This window comes from Bidens hawaiensis, unplaced genomic scaffold, assembly GCF_021521415.1.
Source record: "Bidens hawaiensis isolate Kalapana, Puna unplaced genomic scaffold, B.hawaiensis_p1.1 tig00015212_1, whole genome shotgun sequence".
Classification (NCBI taxonomy): Eukaryota; Viridiplantae; Streptophyta; class Magnoliopsida; order Asterales; family Asteraceae; genus Bidens; species Bidens hawaiensis.
Window position 1 is genome coordinate 80,404 of NW_027492353.1, and position 20,780 is coordinate 101,183.

Consider the following 20,780-nt stretch of genomic DNA (forward strand, 5'->3'; position numbering starts at 1 on the left):
TGCAAGTTATGTGGCAACCCTCTTTTAGTTAGCAAAATTTATCACGTTGAAAATAAAGTTTTAGGTTTTAGACTTTTAGGGGCTAAAGAATACACAACCCACTGAAGTCTGTTTAAACTTGTTACGATAACAAAGGATTCATTTACAACTAGAAAAGCTTGAATGATGATATAAAGAGCTAATTATTAAGATGTACTGAATGTGTGGGGTTTGAAAGTGGAAACCCTAAAAAACCTTAAGGAACATCCATTATTTGGCATAATATATATGGGCAAGAAATTTGTGCATCTCAAATGATATTGGGACCCTTTGGCTAATCCCAAATCTTTGTGTCTGAGTATGAGAATATTGACTTTAATGTGACATATCGTGACACCCTTGAAAATCTTGTTTTTCAAAATTTTTTAACCTTTTTCTATAACTTTTTGATATTTACTACTCATAATTAGCAACCAAATCAATTGCATATATCTCTTACGATCCACTCATAACCCACCATCAACAAATATAATTTTCTACTTTAGAGAACACTAACTCATTGTAGACCATACTTATGGCTACTAAATGATTAAACGGGTCTTCTCAAAATAGGGTTATTTCAGGACAAATTGATTAGTGTGCTTGGTTTGCATTTTTTTTGAGGTGTCTTTAGGGACCTCAGGATCCCACTCTGATAAGATTTGGCGGATGGTGAATGTGCATTACTGATATATGTTAATTAATTTGTGTGTAAAATTTTCAATATAACCCTTTTTAAGAGGTAGAAAATGTAAAATGGCACATAAATAATGAACATTCCCAAAATAGACCTAACTAGTATTTTCCAGGCGCGTTGCGCCGGTGTAACATCTAAGAAAAACCCATATTTATTTTGGACCAAATATGTCAACTTTGAAAGTTGAAGGATTAAAAATAATTTCAAAGACAAGTAATGGGAAGAATAAGATAAGAAAAACAAAGCATTCTTATGTTAAGGAAATAAGAAAAATCCATCCCACATGGAAAGATGGAAGAAAAGGGAAACATTCTCTATGGGCATAAATAAGGAACGAAATTTTCATCCCACATAGAAACAAACAAAGAAATTGAAGCTCTTTATAAGGAAGCAAGTTTCCATAAAAATGTTTTAATGTGGCTAACCACTCTCTATAGTCCTAGCGGTTCGCACCCGACGCGCACGCGCACGGACTCGGGCGATGGGCGTAATGTGGCGTTTTGATGGCGCACTTCGCACGCTCGCATCGCCGCGAGTCGCATAAGGGCCGCTTTAGTATTTTTGGAAGATTGAAGTATGATCAAGAAGTGGCAAGTTATCAAAGACAAGGGACTAAAAATAAAAATCTGAATTCTGGAATTCATCGCGCTACGCGATGAGCCCATCCTCAAGACCATCGCGCTACGCGACGGCCTCTGATGACACAGCAACACGTGTCACGACTGGGAGACACGTGGCAAACGCTAGGACTGAGTCAGCAGCCACGCGTCATCTGACTGACATCGCGCTACGCGATGCCCTAAGTGAAGGGACCATCGCGCTACGCGATGGTGCCCAAAATCAGCTATAAATAGGGGGTTCACGGCACACTCCCATCTCACACCAAAAACACACTAGCCTCGGTTAGCGTGCCGGTCTCGTGGAACGTGCCAAGCTCCGAAGCTCTGACAGTCTAAGCTCTAGTACGCGATATAGAGTAGAGGTGCTGCTCGATCAGTCATAGGCATTTAACTCCAAACACCCGTACGAGGTAGGGGTTCTGATTAAGTTATTATTTTATTATTATAATAATAGCTTAGACCATAGTCGGGGATATAGCCCGAACCTTGATTACTGATAAGCATAATATAACTTTTCATAAGTAAGGGTTAGAGTTAAAATATTGTTCCTTCACAATTAAGAAACGTAACCATTTACATGCAAAGGTTATCGTTAAATAGTATTTCTTACTAATTAAGAAAGATACTATTCATTCACAGGTTATAGACAAAGTAATGTTTCTTCTTGAAGAAGAAACCTGGTATAAATGTTTCTTCCTGAAGAAGAAACATGATATATAATTAATAAATAAACAAAGGGACTAAATGTCCACATGTTTTATACAAACAAATAAATTATCAAGGTTACAGCTATACAAAACAGACTACGGGGTCTGAAGCTAGATCGTAGATCTAGATATTTATACAAATGTTATACTCGTACTATAGGTCCGAGATAATAGCCAATCAATCAATCTGAAAGCTGAAACATAAATAGGAATCAGTAACAGAAACTGATTTACAGACAGGGGTCAGTAACCAAAACTGATCAATATACAGGAATCAGTATCAGAAACTGATTACAATCATAAAATGTGAATACACCCTAAACTTTTACAACTCTTTTAGAGTCTGAATTGTTTTCATGGGATTTACGAATCCTTAAAACTTTGTGCTACAATAATAAGAAACAGGCATACTCAAATTAAGAGTATACATGTGTCTGGATCCATACATACATAGTGACTCGGATTTCCCCGAGGCCATGCATATCATCAAACACGCCTCTGGTAGTCTACGGGACTGATCAGAGAAATGATATTGTGTATATGATTAATTGTACATGTATTTAGGGTAATTGTAACCCAATTGAGTTGGGTGCCTAATGAGTATTGTCACAAAGGTATTGTTATTGTTTACACACTGGTATTATTGAGTCAGCGTCATTCACCGGCTGTGTGCTGACGTATTTTTCCCCCACATTTCAGGGAACTATAAAGTTTAGAACTGACAGAAAGGAACTGATAGAAGATTGGAGACATAATCATTAGAGGTGATCTGATAGCTCAGATATTTTAGTTAAATATTGTAAAGAATCATATTTTGAAATAACAGGTATCAAAATAACAAAACGGGTATTTTGACCCGACATTTTATAAATGAATATTTTATTAAAAGGCTTCCGCTCATATTTTGTCAAATATTGAAATGGGTAATTAAACTCATTATTTTATTATAAAACTATTATTTAACGACTTCCGCTAAAACAAACCCGCAACTCTGATATATTTTCAAAACCGGATACCAACTAACGGGCGTCACACCCAGGCGCTAAATCAGGGTGTGACAGCCGGGCAGGTCCATAACCCGGGCGGTGGTAAAACCCAAATGTTGATACAGTAAGTCAACGCGAATTTGGTCGGTTTCGGTTACGTGCATTATTGTATCGAAAATAAGGCAAAAATAAAACAATATATATATAAATAAATTGGGGTGGAACAATGGCGTGGCGTCAGTCGGTAAAACTCAATCGTTGGTAAAACCCGACCATTATCGATCCTAGGCATTGAGGCGGTTGAGTCTATACACGAATTTCAGTCAGTTTTCATCATGTTTGTTACGGTACCGGAACAAAAAACAAAAATCAGCATTTGGCCGTTTTCAATACGGTACTGGAACTAAATCAAAACGCGGTGAGTCAACGCGAATTCGGTCGGTTTCCGTGGCGACGATACCGTAACAAAAACAAAAACAAAATTCACAATCGGCATATTTTCATTACGTTTATTATGGGCCGAAACTTAAAAAAAAATACTACCACCAGGGTGCCGCAAAGTGGCCCAATAGGGGCTTTGCGGCCCCAAACTTCACAATTATATATATTAGATAATAATATGGACTGTGCGACGTTTTGGGAAAAGATCCGTAATCTGACACGCCCAGCCAAATTTTTGAAAATGTTGAGGGTGCAAGCCAACTTTGTGAATAATGGACCAACCAAAAATTTGAGAATCTTGAGGGAGCCGTCCGTATTTTTTTACTAAATTTTCTTCTCAAAATCAGTCTTCCTAAACAGTTTTTTAATGTTTTCTACCTGATACGTACAAATTTTCAAAATTTTGAAAATGATCCCACTCATATAAGATTTGGCAGTTGGTGGTGCACATTACAGATGTTGGTGGATGCACATCTACTACTATAATAAAAAAATACCTTCTTTTATCACTTGTCACTTGTCACTTGTCACTCTCTCAATCCCTCTCACCCTTTTCTAACCTATTTACAAAATATGTTTTTTCTGGATCCCTTTTGGCTTATTACCCGACTCAACATGTTTTTTCGAATCTATATGTTTTCTCTGACCCGCTTCATTTTTCTTTCAATAAAATGGTAACCCTAAGACTATACTTCCATTCACAGCCAAAACCAACCCGACTTTTCATTAAAAAACTAATTTCTCTTTCCTCCGCATACACAACCTAACCAAACTTAATTTTTCACTCTCATTAACAACCCAACCTAATTTTTAACTAAATTAATATTAATAAGCTTTATGGTTATTTTTAATTCTCCAAATGTTATTACAAATAAAAATAATTATTATTTTATATCGAAGTTGATAAATGATTTGTTTTAATTATAATAGTTTATTCTAGATTCAAGAAAAATGAAATGAGATTAGAAATAGAGTCGGAAACAGATTTCGATCATGTTAATACTTAATATTATCCATTGCAAAAAGAGATTATTGTTTTATAATTTTTATATATATAGTTTTCTATAATTAGCTAATGTGAAAGCTTTTAAATAAAAATTTTGATTACAAAAGTGTATAAACCGTACAAATCATGTTAAATAATATAAAAATGCCCAACCAAAGGTTGGTGGACCAACCTTGATTGGGGTTGGTTGGTTGGGTAATTTTGGTTTCGTTTTTCTTGATTGTTTCTTGGCCAACCGACTAAACTAATGAGAGTGGTCTAAGTTACTCTCTGATTGTTTACATGCCAGAAGCAAAGAAATCTGGCGACCTACCACTCCATTCATCGTAAGGCGGCCCACATCATCCTTCTCTATATTCATCCAACATTCCATTAACCTAGCTTGGATTCATATGAAGCCGATACATCTTTTTTCTGATTTCTTCTTTCGTGTGCTAAATCAATTGCGTAAATGTCTAAATCAGTTCTTTGTTTCGTTTGTAGAAATTGGAAGTATTGAACTAATTTGCAATTTTATGGAGGTGTATTTACTTAATTTTAACCGTAAGTGAGTTTTTGTATGTGTTAGGTTTTATACTTTTGTTCCAATCCAGTTCAATTGCGTCAATGTCTAATCATTCTTCGTTTCGTTTGCAAAAATTGGAGGTATCATTTTGATTTGTGATTTTAGGGAGGTCGTGTTTGTTTAGTTTTAACCCTAGGTGAGTTATTGTATATATTAGGTTTTATGCTTTTGTCCCAATTTCCCAATTCAATATGTTCGTTTATATATTCATTTACCAAAAGTCTAGATCTTTTTTTGTTATCACAGACCCTGTAGTGTTGTATTTTTTGTTATCAGATCTAGATCTTTAGTTCAAATTGAACTTGAACTAAATTCCAAGTCAGTTATTTAATTTAGCCTTTTAACTTTCGGCTCCGCTCGGCTCTTTTCTATTTTTTAATAAGCATCCCTAATGGGTATTTTGTAAAAATAAACTAAAGTGCGGGTATATTACCATGCAACTTCCTCTCAATGTCATGCTTTCTAATTTCACCTAAATTTGATGTTATCTTTTGAAGTAAGCATTGGTTAGTTGTTTTATGCTTGTATGTTATAACACATTATCACTATATAGCCTGCTTACTATGTATTTTTAACATACACCTAATAAAACTTTGAATACCGAATCATTTTAAAAAGAACATCACTTTTGAAAGAAAAATTACTTCAACGTCTTGATTATGAGGAAGACTATTTGATCTCTATACCTTCAGGTAAATAGTTCAACAACTTGATTATCAACGTTGTTAACTTTGTTACTGGTTTCCACTTTTTTTAATACATTTTGTTCAGTCACATACAATTTTAGGTAATGAGGCTGGCTCGATGTGTTAAAGGAGATGTTGCTATGATGTTGGTACATATGATTGCACTATTGGTTAGTTTTTTCCCCCCTAAATATGTCATAAGTTGCACTCATGGTGAATTTGGTTTAATTTAAACGTAACTTTTTATGTATATTTATAAATATAGTAGAAATTCTCTTAATTTTAAATATTTTAAATACTAAAACCATTATTACTTTCATATAATATAACCTGCAAATCTGGTTTTAAGCTTTAAACTGGAAACATATCATTATTAGTTTTAAATCTCATAATCAATTTTTAACTTTCAATCTCTATGAATTAATAATCGCAGATATGCTCACCTATAATTCAGTTAATTAGTTGTGCATTAACATTTGAAGTTAAAAAGGGAAGGTTTTGATTTCATGTTTTGCATCATTGGCTCATTGCATTAGTAGGTTGATTATTGTAAAGAGTAGGGTTTTCATCATTGGTTCATTGCATCAGTAGGTTGAAATTTTTTAGTAGATGCCAGGCTGACATTGGAACATTTTTTTGTCAAAATTTTCAAAAGGAATTATAATGTGTTTAATATGACAAAGCTATATTAATACAATTATCATCCAAGCAATACAATAAATCACTTTTGAGTATGCATTAAAAACTCAATTTGGACAATTTTCTACCCGTTTGACCCGTTAAGCAATAAAAGATTATTTTAATTTTTCAATATTTCCTAAATATAAATCAATAGATTATTTTAGGTAAATATATTTTAGGGAAGAAATCAAGGGTTTAACATGGGAAAGTTATAATCACAATGTTTTTTAATCTGGTTAAATCATTTATCATGCTTAAATACCTAAAAATCCAAATTCTTATGATTATTTAGAAAGATGCATGGTGCTTCACGATGACCATAAACAAAAGCCAATGTTAATCATTATTTAGGGTTTGTTTGTACTTGAAATAACCCGTGTTCTCACATGGGCAACTATACATTTTCTTATCAGGAGTTACAAACAGACGTTGACTAAAGATATTTATTCTTGATAAACAAGGTTGTTGATCAATACAACCACAAATGTAGTTTAAAAGGAAAATTTTTGTTATTTGTAAACTATTTGTGTAGTGTTTGCTTTGTAATTCCTTTAATTGTAATGTAAATTGTAATTGTATTAACAATATATGATAATTGTGTTGTTTATTATATTTTGCTCGATGTTTAAAGATTAAAATTCTTATCAATTTCCGTGTAATACACGTGTCTCAAACTAGTTACAGATATAGGTTAATTAATTTGTGTGTATATATTGTATGTTGAAAATTTACCCATAAATATATCTTGTTTAGTAGCAATCTTTGACGGAGAATTTCAGATATTGTAAGAAATTTAACTCAATCTCTTATCTTTTAAAGTAATTGAACTTGTACAACCTGTAAATGAATCATTATATGTCGACAACTATCATGAGTTAAGGGATTTGCTGGTGGATGATGTGGCATTTAGTTAAAGGTTCAAAGCTCAAACAAAATGTAAGTTCAAGTTATTTTTATTTCAACCTCCTACTTCAACTTTCCTTAACCTTAAGAGTGCAATTAACATATGTAGTTATGAGGACGGTTAACTTATAATCCAATAAATATCACAAACTTTTGAAACATTTAACATTTACTAAACAAGATATAAGTTCAAATAGCATCGCTGGTTAATTAGCTAGCATGCATGCATAAATTCAAATGAAATATGTATATATCAATATAGAATTAGAAAAAGGCAAAAAAAAATTGAAACAAAAAGAAATAGAGGCTCAAAGTGGTGTCTTTATACATGCATACATTGCTATATGAGCTATGATTGTTGCCCCCTTCAATCTACACACGCTTCATCATATCGGCTACAAAAATTAAGTCAACTGCATCAAATCTCAAAAAGATGGATATAAACATAAATGAAGCCAAGTGTTCACTATATATGATCATAGAGACATAGCAATGGATCTAAAAAATTTAGTTATCAAGGTCAATCTTAAAAATTGTTAGACTAAACGGTGTGGTCCATGATTTGCCGCTGGAGAAGATTACGTGGCTTCCGGTGTCGGCGGTGTTCACTGCCCCACTCACATCGGCGTCGCCAGCGGTGAAAATTTGTTGGAGGATTCACCGATGAATATGCCACTTTGTTTGACAATTTCCAAAAAGAAAAAAACTTTAATTTATTGAATATAATCGCTTCACAACATTAAAATACTTTAAAACATATGGAGGTATAAGGAGAATGATGGAGAATACTTTTAGGTTTTTTTTTTTTTTTTTACGTTGGGCTTGAACCTTGTAAAATAAAAGAAGTTGGCTTTTTACCCTTTGAGACAAATGGGCTTGAACCCTTTTAGTGATATGTTAATTTTATTTATTAGTTATAAATCAATATTTTTTTACGTTTATTAGTTTAGCATGAATTTTCTTTTTTTCTTTTTTTGAAACTGAATTTAGCATGTAGTTTTATTTAAATGGTAATATTTCTATTTCAATAACTAAATGGTATATATATATTTTATTTCATTAAGTTTCTATTTCAATAACTAAATTAGTTTAGCATGAATTTTCTTTTGTTTTTTTTTTTTTTGGAACTGAATTTAAATGGTAATATTTCTATTTCAATAACTAAATGGTATATATATATTTTATTTCATTAAGTTTCTATTTCAATAACTAAATTAGTTTAGCATGAATTTTCTTTTGTTTGTTTTTTGGAACTGAATTTAGCATGTAGTTTTATTTATATTTAATTCTTAATTCTAGTTATATATATAGGGGAGGAATATTTTGAGAACCATGTTGAGTTTTAAGAACTTAAGAACTCAATTCTATGCCACACATTTAATTAAATGGATTGGAATATGTGGTTGAGATTAAATCTGGCAAAAAAAGTCAAAGTAGGAGAGAGAATAAATATGTAGGTGGTTACACTAACTTTTACGTCCGTTACACATGTGTAAAAAGTCGACTCGATGCGTAAAAAATTCTGTAATTTTTTTACGTGTATGTAACTTACATATATTACGCATGTGTAAAAAAAATCGAAAAAAAAATCGTTACACTGAGTTCTTTCGAGTTCTTAAAACTCAAAGGGGTTCTTAATTAAAATCTCCCATATATATATAATTTTATTTGGAAATGAGGGAAGTGGTGAATTAGTAAAATGATGACTATTTCCATGATATTATAGAAGAGAGTGAAGTAGAGTGAGGTATGACATGGCGCTGAAGTGACACTGTAAATTAAGAAGCAAAATGGCACGTATACCTCATAGTCTTAAGTGAATCGGTTACATTTTGTCGTGTAGGTATACATATGTAATACACAAAAACAAGTATTAAATACCATATAATATACGTATATTTGGCCGTTGAGACATGCTGAAGGCAAATGGGGACGGCGCCCAATTATTTAGCAGATAAATCAAGAAACCGAGCACGATACTTGTAGAACCGCTAGACGACTCTTTTCTTATTTAATAAAACCGAAACTTACAAAGAACAAAACAAACCTGGAGATGGGTATACCGTACACATAATACCCATAATCCTAATATATCCTACTCAAACTAGAAAATAATTAATTAAAACAATAAACAAACTTTATCTTAAACATTAAGATAAACATTTACTAAACTTTGATTCCAAGAAAACTGAATTACCCATTAAACTTTAGATCTTGTTCAAACCGTCTATTAAATCTTGCATACTACCATTATACTTTTCACATGTACCACTGGAGTCGTTTAATTAAGTTGGTATTAAGCCAGGTTTTACTGACAGAATATGAATATAGGGGAAATGACCATTTAGATTTAAGCCTAGGTTTACTGTTTACATCATTGCATGTGTTATTTAACTTAGCTTCCACCTAATATATACAATGCAATTATGCATGGTGCTTTACTTTGTTTCAATACTTTGACTTATAATAAAGTTTTCATGCCTCATATTCTTTAAAAATTGGATATTTTTTACATGCATCCGGAACCTTAAAGCAATAACAGAAACAATAATGCAAGCAACACATCAACATGATTATCCACTAGCTCTTTTTGTAGATTTTCACTTTGCTAACATGCCTTACGGCTTTACCCCCGTCATGCTTATTTTACTATATATTAAAGCAAATATTATCATATATAAGCACCTTTGTTTAACGAAAATTTAAAATAATTTGAAGGGAAATTTGTTTGGATTTTGTTAATTATAGCTCACTTTGAAAAGATTAATACGTACTTTAATTTCTATCATAAGCACCTTTTCTTTTCTTTTTTTTTTTACTCTCTTTTTTTTCTTTTTCTTTTTGTTCACTTTTTGGATATTGATCATAAACACAAGTATATAAAATCGTAATTATTATTTTATACAAGTAGAGCCGTATATATATCCACAATTATTGCAATTTGTTGGCAATGGATTGATTTGATAATTAATTTTTGCATATACCATTTATGTGAAGTCTTAGGCCATAGGGTGTACATTTAAGTTTCTTAACTTCACGTAAACACTACATACCTACTTTACTCCATTTCACTCTATCTCACTCTAAGGAAATTGTTTATCCCCGTTTACCTCTCTTTATTTAAGATAAAATTGATTCTTAAATTAATGTGGTTGTGCGTATTGAGGATTTTAAAGCCCATTATCATTTAACTCATCTTGTACTTAACGTTTCTTAACTCATGAAGGGTTTCCAGAGCCTTCAAAAATCATTCCGGCGTTATGATAACTTAACCGATAATGACCGAATAACATATATGCATGTATTGATATTATCAAAATTAGTACCACTATTTGCATTTATGTGATTCGATCAATTAATTAACACATGTGTCGATATTGTTTTAGACATATCATAACTTTAAGTTTTCCAATCTTCTCTTCTGATTGCTATAGCAAACACCAATAAATCAATGCTGACGAGATTCTCATCGCGTCCTCGTTGGTCGCTACATCACACGTTAATCCCACTTGCTTTGTATTAAAAATGATATATAATAGGGAAAATTCCCAAAATAGCCCTTTTTAAAGAGAAGATTCTCAAAATAGCCCTTTTTTCTCAAAATAATTTAAGATTTGGACTGGCAAGATGCATTGGGAAAATATAAAAATAATGAGGGAGCAGTCCAAATTTTGAAGGAAAGTAAGGTAGGAAACGGGATTTGGGAAAATAATGAAGGTAAAGTCCAAATTATTTTGTATTCTTGAAGCAAAAGTCCAAATTTTTCCAAAACTTTTTCTTTCAAAAAACCGTCTTGAGATACTGTTTTTTTATGTTTCCTACCTTTCCCGTCTATATTTTCAAATTCTTGGAAAAATATATTTTTTATAATTATACCCCTGAACCACCACCACCACCTTGAACCACCACCATCACCGACGCCGTCGGCCCCACCCCCATCACCACCACTGTCACTATCACCATAACCGCCTCCACCGTCAATTTCAGTCGCCGGAGAAAACCACCACCACCATACCCGTGAAGGCTTGTGCACCCATGGTGCTCTGATTATGGTCAACCCAATAGCATATATTAGTGGTGAGGAGCAACAGAAAGAAAACGAAAACATGGCTGAGGAGCAACAGAAATGGCAGCAACACTCCAACCACGTCCTCTGTTATTAATAACTTGCAACAACCAACCACTAATATATGCTATTGGGTTTACCATAATCAAAGCACCATGGGTGAACCACAAGCCTTCACAGGTATGGTGGTGGTGGTTTTCTCCGGCGACGGAAATTGACGGTAGAGGCGGTTATGGTGATAGTGACGGTGGTGGTGATGGGGTGGGGCCGACGGCGTCGGTGATGGTGGTGGTTCAAGGTGGTGGTGGTGGTTCAGGGGTATAATTGTAAAAAATATATTTCAAGAATTTAAAAATATGGACGGGAAATGTAGGAAACATAAAAAAACAGTCTCTCAAGACGGTTTTTTGAAAGAAAAAGTTTTAAAAAAATTTGGACTTTTGCTCCAAGATTACAAAATAATTTGGACTTTACCTTCATTATTTTCCCAAATCCCGTCTCCTACTTTACTTTCCTTCAAAATTTGGACTGCTCCCTCATTATTTTTATCTTTTCCCAATACGTCTTGTCAGTCCAAATCTTAAATTTTTTTGAGAAAAAAAAGTACTATTTTAAGAATTTTCTTTTTAAAAAGGACTATTTTAGGAATTTTTCATATATAATAAGTTAGGAATGTAAGCTACTCTAATATTCTAAAAAACATACAACTCCAATGATTGTTCGATATGTAATAATTTTGTGGTGCCCTAGGAGTAATAATTTCTTTTTTAGGAGGAATGTAATTTACTAGGGTATTTTGTTTTCTTTTAAGACAAAAGGACAGAGTTAAAAATTGTGTGTCAATGGGAGATGTAGTTAACTCAAGGTTAAAATTGTCGGTAAAATAAGAGGCATGGGTCCCACTATTTTACTTTTACTGAACACACAGTTGGTGATTGTGGCCTGCGGGACCACCAAACAACTTCTAACATGATCAGGGGTCCTTCAAATGCCACGTCACTTATTACCATATGATCATGATTTTGACAACCCATCATAATTTCGTACACCTTTTTCCTGACTAAACTTCACCTTTTTTTCTAAACGAATGACCATTCAAATCTTACTTTCATCTTTTTCTTTTTACATAAACTAGGTTGATACTCGGTTTAAGTTCGTCACGATAAAAGCAATAATCCTTAAGACAGGATATAATGATGCTGATATAACATATAATAAAAAAATTAACATATTAAAAAAACACAAATAGAGCTTACGATCAAAGTGATAAGAATTCAGTTGATATCAGTTCATTTCGTTACAGTTCGTCATTAACAAAAAAAATGAATTAGTAAACGCGAAAAATACTCGTATAGTTTATGATACAAATAAGTAACATATTGAAAATAACGTTTATTCAGTTGGTAAAACATGAGTGTTGAGTTTGTGAGTTGATGCAAACTGAGTTGGTTTTGGTTACGTTGACGCGAACTCCCTTGGTTATAATAAAAACATAAAATATATTTTTTTAATTTTTAAAAAAGAGAAAAAAATAACTATGGTTTAAAACACTGTCTTTATTTTTTTTGGAAGGATGAATTAAAACCGACTCAAGCAAGTAAAGTAGAGTGAGCCAAAAACACGCACGAACATGTTTAGGTGCAATGTGTTTATTTTATCATTATGTATGCGTGTTCGTTAGTTCACGTAACAAATTTTGATTCGCTGAAGTTGCGTGTTACGGTTTATAATTGAAAATTCTTATATTTTACATATTTAGTAATGACTAATTTCTTTAATTAATCTAAAAAATACTTGGCAAAACATGTTTTTCTTATACAAAATATGTTTGTTTTGTTATTTCGTTTGACTTTAATGGAACAATAGCAATTTCCTTTTCATATAGACGACCGCCTATTATCTTGGATTCGAGGGGCGGCTAATGTCATTGTTGATGAGATTTGAGTGTCCCACCTTGAATATATCTTTACAATTACTTGTGTAAAATAAAATAACATAGGTTAAATATTAATGGATGTGACATTTTTTTTCATATAAATGAAGGTTTAACAAATCATATAAATATAGACTTTATCTGGATGATGATAAAAAGAGGTTTAAAGGTAAAATAATAAATAATTAAAAATAATAATCTTTAAAGGGTCATATTATTCTAAAAAGGACAAAAATGAAAAGAATTAGAAATGGTTGTAGTAAAAAAAAACCCTAAAAAATAATAAAAAATCTTATCTTTCAAATTTAATAAAAACAAAAAATATAAAAATACAAAAATGTTTCCATCATCTTCCTCGTTCACACAAAAAAATGTTGAGGAAAAAAGATCATTGTGTCTTTTTATTTATCCTTGTGTTTTTTGTTTATTTTCGTCATGAATTATGTCTTTTTTTCATTGACATTGTGTCTTTTTTTTATGATATTGTGTTATATTATTCAACACTGTGCTATATTTTGTTCGGCATTGTGTTTAATTTTGCGAACTATTGTGCCTTTTTTTATTTATCACTGCGTTGTTAGTTCATTTTCGGCATTGTGTTTTTTCGGCATTTTTTTTATTTTTTTGGAACATGAATGACGGGGGAAACATTTTGGTTTTGTTAATTTTTTTTCGTTTTTTATTTATATTTTAAGTTATTTTTTTTAATTATTTTTTTGAATTTTTTTAATGAAATTTTTGTATGATCATAAATTCTTCTCACATTTTTTATTTTTGTCTCTTTTTACATTTTAACTTTTCCCATTTTTAAATCGTAATTTAATAACTATAGAAGTAGAACTTAAATTAATTTTAGAGTTATTATATGCACACTCAATCAAAGGTTATTTTATATGAAAAGGAATATAACACAGCCGATTTTACTTTTAGAAGGAATTAGAGGCGCACAAACATGCTATTTTGTAGGAAGCGTAACTGGACAGAAACTGGTTTCTGGTATGGTCAACAAAAGTCAAAATTAGGTTAGATAAAAACCGGTTTCGGGTATACTCAGGTATTTAACCCTGTTTTTTTGGATTTTGGGTCAGGTAAGGTTTTGACCGGGTAAAGGTGGAACCGGTTCTGACAGTTCCAGACCGGGTCCGGTGCTAGGTATAGGTCCGGGAAGAAACCCAATACTAGGTCGTACCTGCAGTCGTGTAGGGGTAGAAACAGGTTCGAGGATGAGTTCGAAACCAGGTATTTTGTGCACCTCTAGTCCCAGTTGTGGACACCGTGGAAATCAATATCGATTATATACTTATGGCCCAATATGCTTGAAAACAAAATAATAAATAAAACCAAAATACGCATCTTATTAAGAAAAAAATCAAAAAAAAAAATCCATTTTACTAATATTTTATCACAGATTACCCCATTTAATTTTTTTCCCTTAAACATGTGCATTCGAAATTCTAGCCCTGCTTGCGGTGCGCACATATGATGTATATATGTGTGAACCCTCGGGTGGGCAAAAGTGAAATTGCACTAATTTTGACGTTATTTTACTAATCTCGTGAAAATAACGTTAAAAGTGACGGACGGTTAATCAGGCATCATGTAGTGGCGTTGATAGCCGAAAGACAAGGGTACATGCACCGATCAGCCGGTGTCCCGATGATTGAGTGTTATGTGCCTTATGTCCAAGGCTTGATGCAAAACTACTATCGAGCCGGGGGTCTCACCGGAAGCAGCCTCTCTATCCTTATGGGGTAGAGGTAAGGCTGTCTACATCTTACCCTCCTCAGACCCTACTATAGCTTTGTTATTGGTGGGATATACTGAGTACGATGATGATGATGATGATGATGATGATGTGCATCCGAAATTCGATGGCTCGCAAAAAAATAATAGACGAGAGATCCGACAGTGTTTAATGCGAATCACATGCTATCATGTGTTCCAATAGTAGCGAATCCGCTAGTATTCATCCAAATTCCGGCGTACATGATGATTATTGTACCCTTCGAACATCCTTGTCTAGCCGTCCGACGAGATTATTTTTAATCATAATATTTTTTAATTCATGATCGAAGCCGATGGTTCTCAAACACATGTGCATCGCCAGTGTTAAACGGGCGACCACCAATATACTAAAAACATCTACCAATAATTTCTGAAATTGTATAAGACTATTTGTTGTGGGGTGGCATTTCTGAAAGTACTCCACCCACATTTTATTTTGTTAAACCATTTCAATTTTCAACCACATTTCACATGGGTGCCAAAGAAATAAAAGCCCCTTTGGGCACCAAGGTAGTGCCAGGTAGGTATCAGGGCTTATTGTTTGGGGCGATACAGTTACCCAACAGATCACACTCACTCTTATTTTAATAGAAATAAAAAGGATTAAATAATAGGAAAAGTTAGTGAGTGGCCTCATGCTTGCGAAACAAACAAACGTATTTAGTAAAATCACATTAATATATATTGTAAGGTTTGGGGGTGTTATTTATAATTCAACTATCTTTAAAACCCATGTGATGCACGGGAAGCTCAAAAGAAATGCTATTAAATTATAGAAACTAAATGATTAAATTTAAAAAAAAACATAAATTTTTTCATATTAAATAGTTTAATAAACTCAAATTATATTTTCTAATGGAATATTCATTTGAATACGTGGTGCATTCTCACTTAATTTCTTCATAATCACGAAAAAAATACACATAGCGATTTTATAAGTTGTAATTATATTTTTTTAATGGAATAGCAAATTCTAACAAAAGATGATAAGATGTTTCATTATAAATTACTTAAAAATAGAACATCATATGTAAAGTTAAAATGACTAAAACACGCTTTTGTATTACATGCATATTTGAAATAGATGGATGAGAACTCCATGAAGGTTGAATGAATATGTGAGAATAAAATTGCTATTAATTTATAGTTTTATAAATCTTATATTTTTATTAAAGTATAAATTAACTAAAAAGTATTAAGTAACTTTGAAAATTATATTTACCTAAATAATTAAGTGTAACAAAATGTAGGCTGCTTATTAAAACGTGTGGGCCAATAGGACTGGCTGGTAAACTGGGCTTTGGGGACACAGCCACACTGGTGACAGACCGAACCAATAGAAAGGCTCGGAGTTCACACCGCAAGTCGACTTTATTAAGTGAGTCCGAAATGTGGTGTTTATAATCTTAAATTGATATATATTTATAAAGCTATAATGGTAAACACTACACAAAAATGAAGCTAACGCAACATCGGTAATAAAAGATTAAAAAAAAACACCATTCTCACATAAAAATTTAAAGAAGTGGAGAAATTTACATCATATAGGTTCAAGCGTACAGACAAAAAACGCAGCTTCATTAATTTTTCAATGTCATAAGACATATAAGTATATAACCCACGAGCAGTTTGCCCATGGAATCTCATTGTTAACCACTATTTTGACGGAGTTGCGACGTCATTGTCCGTCAGTGATATCCAGATTTTAAACTAGTGTTAAATGAATTCTAAAATATTTTCATAATACTAAAATACCAACTATAATGACATTCAAGATTCATGTGCTTTATAATTAAAAACTACATAAAACAAATTTCACACATTTGAGCAATATCTTTGAAGTTAAAACCGTAGCTCGATCAGGATGAAGGTATTTGGGACGATTGAGATATCACCAAATCACATGTAGTTGTTATGGACATGATATTTTCATCCATATTTCTTTAACAACTAATATTCTACTCTTAAATCCACCTAACCTGTCTACTGCAGGATTTGAACCATGAACCCCCAAAGAAAGTAAGACCTATTAAATCACTGGATATCATTTTGCCAAATGTCATTGATTTGTCTTGACTCCGATTGATACATATGACTAGTAAATTAGCAATTTAACTTGTACCAAATTTAATGTAACAATCTCTATCTGAAAAGGTTTATTCTAGTTTTTAAATAAGTTTCTTTCATGTTCCTCCAAGATAGTAAGATGCTATCTAGTTGAGTAACAGTGGGCAACTTAATTATAAGTGATGCTATTATAAACGGGATGTGATATAATCAGACACTAGCCCCTTCTTGCCGACAACAACTCATCAAAACATATACAACCCGTATTGGCCTATTTAAGTTAGGCCTCTCAATTTGGTAAGTGAAAGGGACCTCCAGCATCATGCATCTGTATGTCTGTGCCACACATACAAATATATATACATTTATTCACATGTGAACGGATAAAATAATAGGAAGTGATTATGATTATGCACATCAAGTGGGTTACAGCCAAAAGCCACAAGTGGATTGTTTATTCTGTTATAAAAAATAAAATAACATGAGCAAATGAGCAATGTATATGTCTCAAGATCATCAAGTGGCATGGGTTTAAGGTTAATTTTATTCCCTTAGCACATTCACCAAGGGGAGTGTTTTAGGTCCCTCATAAAGTAGGGTTCTTGTCAGATCTTTTTCAAAGTGGAAACAAGAAAAACTGAAAATAATATTTTAGAGAAAACATGGCATGGTAAACTAATCATTATTCACCTTGGAAAAATTTGGAGCTCAAGTTGAAAATTTTCAAAAAAACAAACATGTGTAGTGTTGTACTATACAACTATATTCATATTTGTGTATATGCTTGGAGAGTGTTTCTATACATATATAGAATGAAGTTGTTGTAACTTTCAGTGGAAGCAGGTGAAGCATTTTCAACTTCTCCATATTCCTAAGTACATTACAACTTCATTCATACACAAATTAAACACCTAAAGATGCATGCTAATTACTAAAGTAACTTTAATGCAATGAATAATAGACTGAAAAAGACTTGAAATATGGATGCAAGACACTACAATATATATAAATATAATTAAAGGTTGTAAAAGAAACAAGCATACAAATTTAAATCAATTAATACGAATTGTACATCATACAATATCATCTTAAAAAACTCGGTCTTTAATTTGTTTTCTTGATCATCGATCTTCAATCTCTTTGCTTTGAATTTTCTAATCTTCTGATCAAGTGTGATCATGTCTCAAGACTCTTAATTGAAGAACAAGATTAGATTAATGATCAAGATAGGCACTACTAAACATAAAACATGTTTATAAGGGTAGAAGAGTAGAGTACCAAATGTTAATTGTATGATACTATCAAGTTAGTTTCTCAAGAAATCCAAACAAGTAATTACCACCCACCATTTAAAGACTAGAAAAAAATAATAATAATAATACCCCCCCCCCCTTCCCCCTCCCCCAAAGATTGTTGCTTGAACACCGCAAATATAGATATATATACACATAGGGGAAGGTTGACGTACAAATGAAATTAACGTGCTAATTGTGAGAATCAAGTAGAGTAATTATATATATAAGTAGAGTAATTATGTAATTGTAATTATGTATTTTGCAGTGCTACATAATTACTCTACTTATATATATAAAATACATAATTACAATTACATAATTACTCTACTTATATATATAATTACTCTACTCGATTCTCACAATTAGCACGTTAATTTTATTTGTATTTGATCCAAACCCTATACACATATATGTATATATATATAACTATTAATTACCATGAACCTCCTCCTAACATCCCACTCCAGAAGCCATTGGCATCACCATTCTGGTCTCTGTTTTGTTCAACATTGTGATGTCCATCATGAGAAGTAGTTGTAGTTATTGAACTTATGGTGCTTGTTTTCACATCTTCAAATGGGAACAAAAGCCTCCCATTTGAACTCTCATGGACGCTGTTAAGCGAAGGAATCTTGAATTCCGGCATGGGAAACATTACTGAATTGGGATCGGGAATGGGAATTGGCATGAAGGAATTCATTATCATACCCCTTGTTGTCATTCCTGTCAGGAGTTCCAAAGCTGAAACTTGAGTTGAATTAGTAGTAGTAGTATTAATATTCTTGATCCCATCAAAGTTAGGTACTTGAATAAGGTCAGAAATTGTCTTGAAATCATTGGTTGATGGGAATCCAAGATTAAGATCTTGGCCATGGTCATGATCATGCATCCTAGGGTTTTGAGAAAGTAGTGGTGTTGTTGTAGGTGCATGAGGCACAACCAAATCAGGAAGCTTCTTTGACATTGAAGAATGAGATGAAATAGAAGATGATGATCTTTTGTTCTTCCTTGAACCACCACCAACAGGAACATTTCTAAGGGACCCACCTTCAGTCCAATACCTTCTACAAGTCTTGCAAAAGTATCTTGGTTGTGAGAGGCTGTAATTGTTGTGGTAACAAAACTTTGTGTTTGTAGAATTGCATCTTGGACAGTTCACAGCTGATTCCTTTTGTGGTCTTGTCTTTCTCTCCAAAGATGAAGAATTTGAAGATGGTTTTGAACATGAATTTGTGGTGTTTTGTACCACTTTTTCTTCCATAGGCTTCATTATCCCCTATATAAACACAAACCCATAAACAAAAAGGTAAGAAAAGACATGAAGATCCAACAAAGCTTTAAAATTTGTAGACAAATGAATAGAACAAGAAGACTGCTTTTTATGCTTTTTCAATCCATAAAAACAGCACTTCAAGATAACTAATATATTATGTATATATATATATATATATATATAAGAAAAACAATAATATGGTCAAAGAAGAATTAGGGTTGAAGATCCATAACTTGCACTCATATTACATGGATGATCATAGTCATAATATAAAGTAAAGCTATAGTTTAATTTGATCCAAACTTATGAAATAAATGATAATTTCAACTACATAACAAATTAAAATACCATTAACTAAGGCTTGCTTGTGTTTTGGTTTTTGTTGGTAATTAGTGAAGATGATGATGAAAAAGATTAAAGATCTAACTATGTACCTGTGGCCAGTGAGCCGTATCCATGGCTGAAAGAAGTTATTCTAGAGAGAGAGAGAGAGGAGAGAGAGATGAAACTTTACTTTCGGCTGGTGTTCAAAAAGCACAAAAAGGAATGTTTGAGAGGTTTGTGTAGCTACGTTCTATGCTTTAATATGTGTATATGTCTAGCCTTGGGATGAGAGAGCTTTGTCTAAAAAAATATGCATTACATAAATCAAGTTATTAATCAAATCATTATTTTTATTGTTTTTATGTGCTTCTAATTTTTTCCCCCTCTATTTCACTCTCTTTCCACTCATAAGTTAAGAAAAACTATAATTACTATTTTACGTACTATGCTCTTTTTTAAAATCTTGAAAAGTAACATTTTTTTTTGAATTCAAAATTTTTACTTAGATTAAAATAAAATGATCCAATTATAATAGAGAGGCAGGTAAGCTGGCAACAAGTTACGCCGCTACCCTTTTAGTTTTGAATAACATAACCAATCCTACTGAAAACAAAGTTATCGTTCTTCAGCGTCGTTGAGTTACTGTGCACGACCTGCTAAACTATTTTTAGAAATTTAACAGCATCGAGGGCAAGAGACCCAAATGTATCGAAAGCAAAAGGAATGA

General features: G+C 32.5%; 1 protein-coding gene across 1 annotated transcript; it reads right to left on the minus strand.

Annotated features, from left to right (window-relative positions):
* Positions 1–18,870: 18,870 nt before the first annotated feature.
* LOC143548657 (dof zinc finger protein 1-like) lies at positions 18,871–20,316 on the minus strand. Its single transcript, XM_077039762.1, has 2 exons — positions 20,164–20,316; positions 18,871–19,732 (listed from the first exon to the last, which is right to left on the minus strand). The coding sequence occupies exons 1-2, from the start codon at positions 20,185–20,187 to the stop codon at positions 18,890–18,892; spliced, it is 867 nt and encodes a 288-aa protein (XP_076895877.1). The 5' UTR covers positions 20,188–20,316; the 3' UTR covers positions 18,871–18,889.
* Between the last annotated feature and the right edge of the window lie 464 nt (positions 20,317–20,780).

Bases quoted from the DNA above. Each gene is read 5' to 3' on its own strand.
- LOC143548657 (XM_077039762.1), bottom strand. From the start codon at position 20,187: ATGGATACGGCTCACTGGCCACAG. The intron at 19,733-20,163 runs GTACATAGTTAG...GTGTTTATATAG, and splicing joins ATACGGCTCACTGGCCACAG to GGGATAATGAAGCCTATGGA.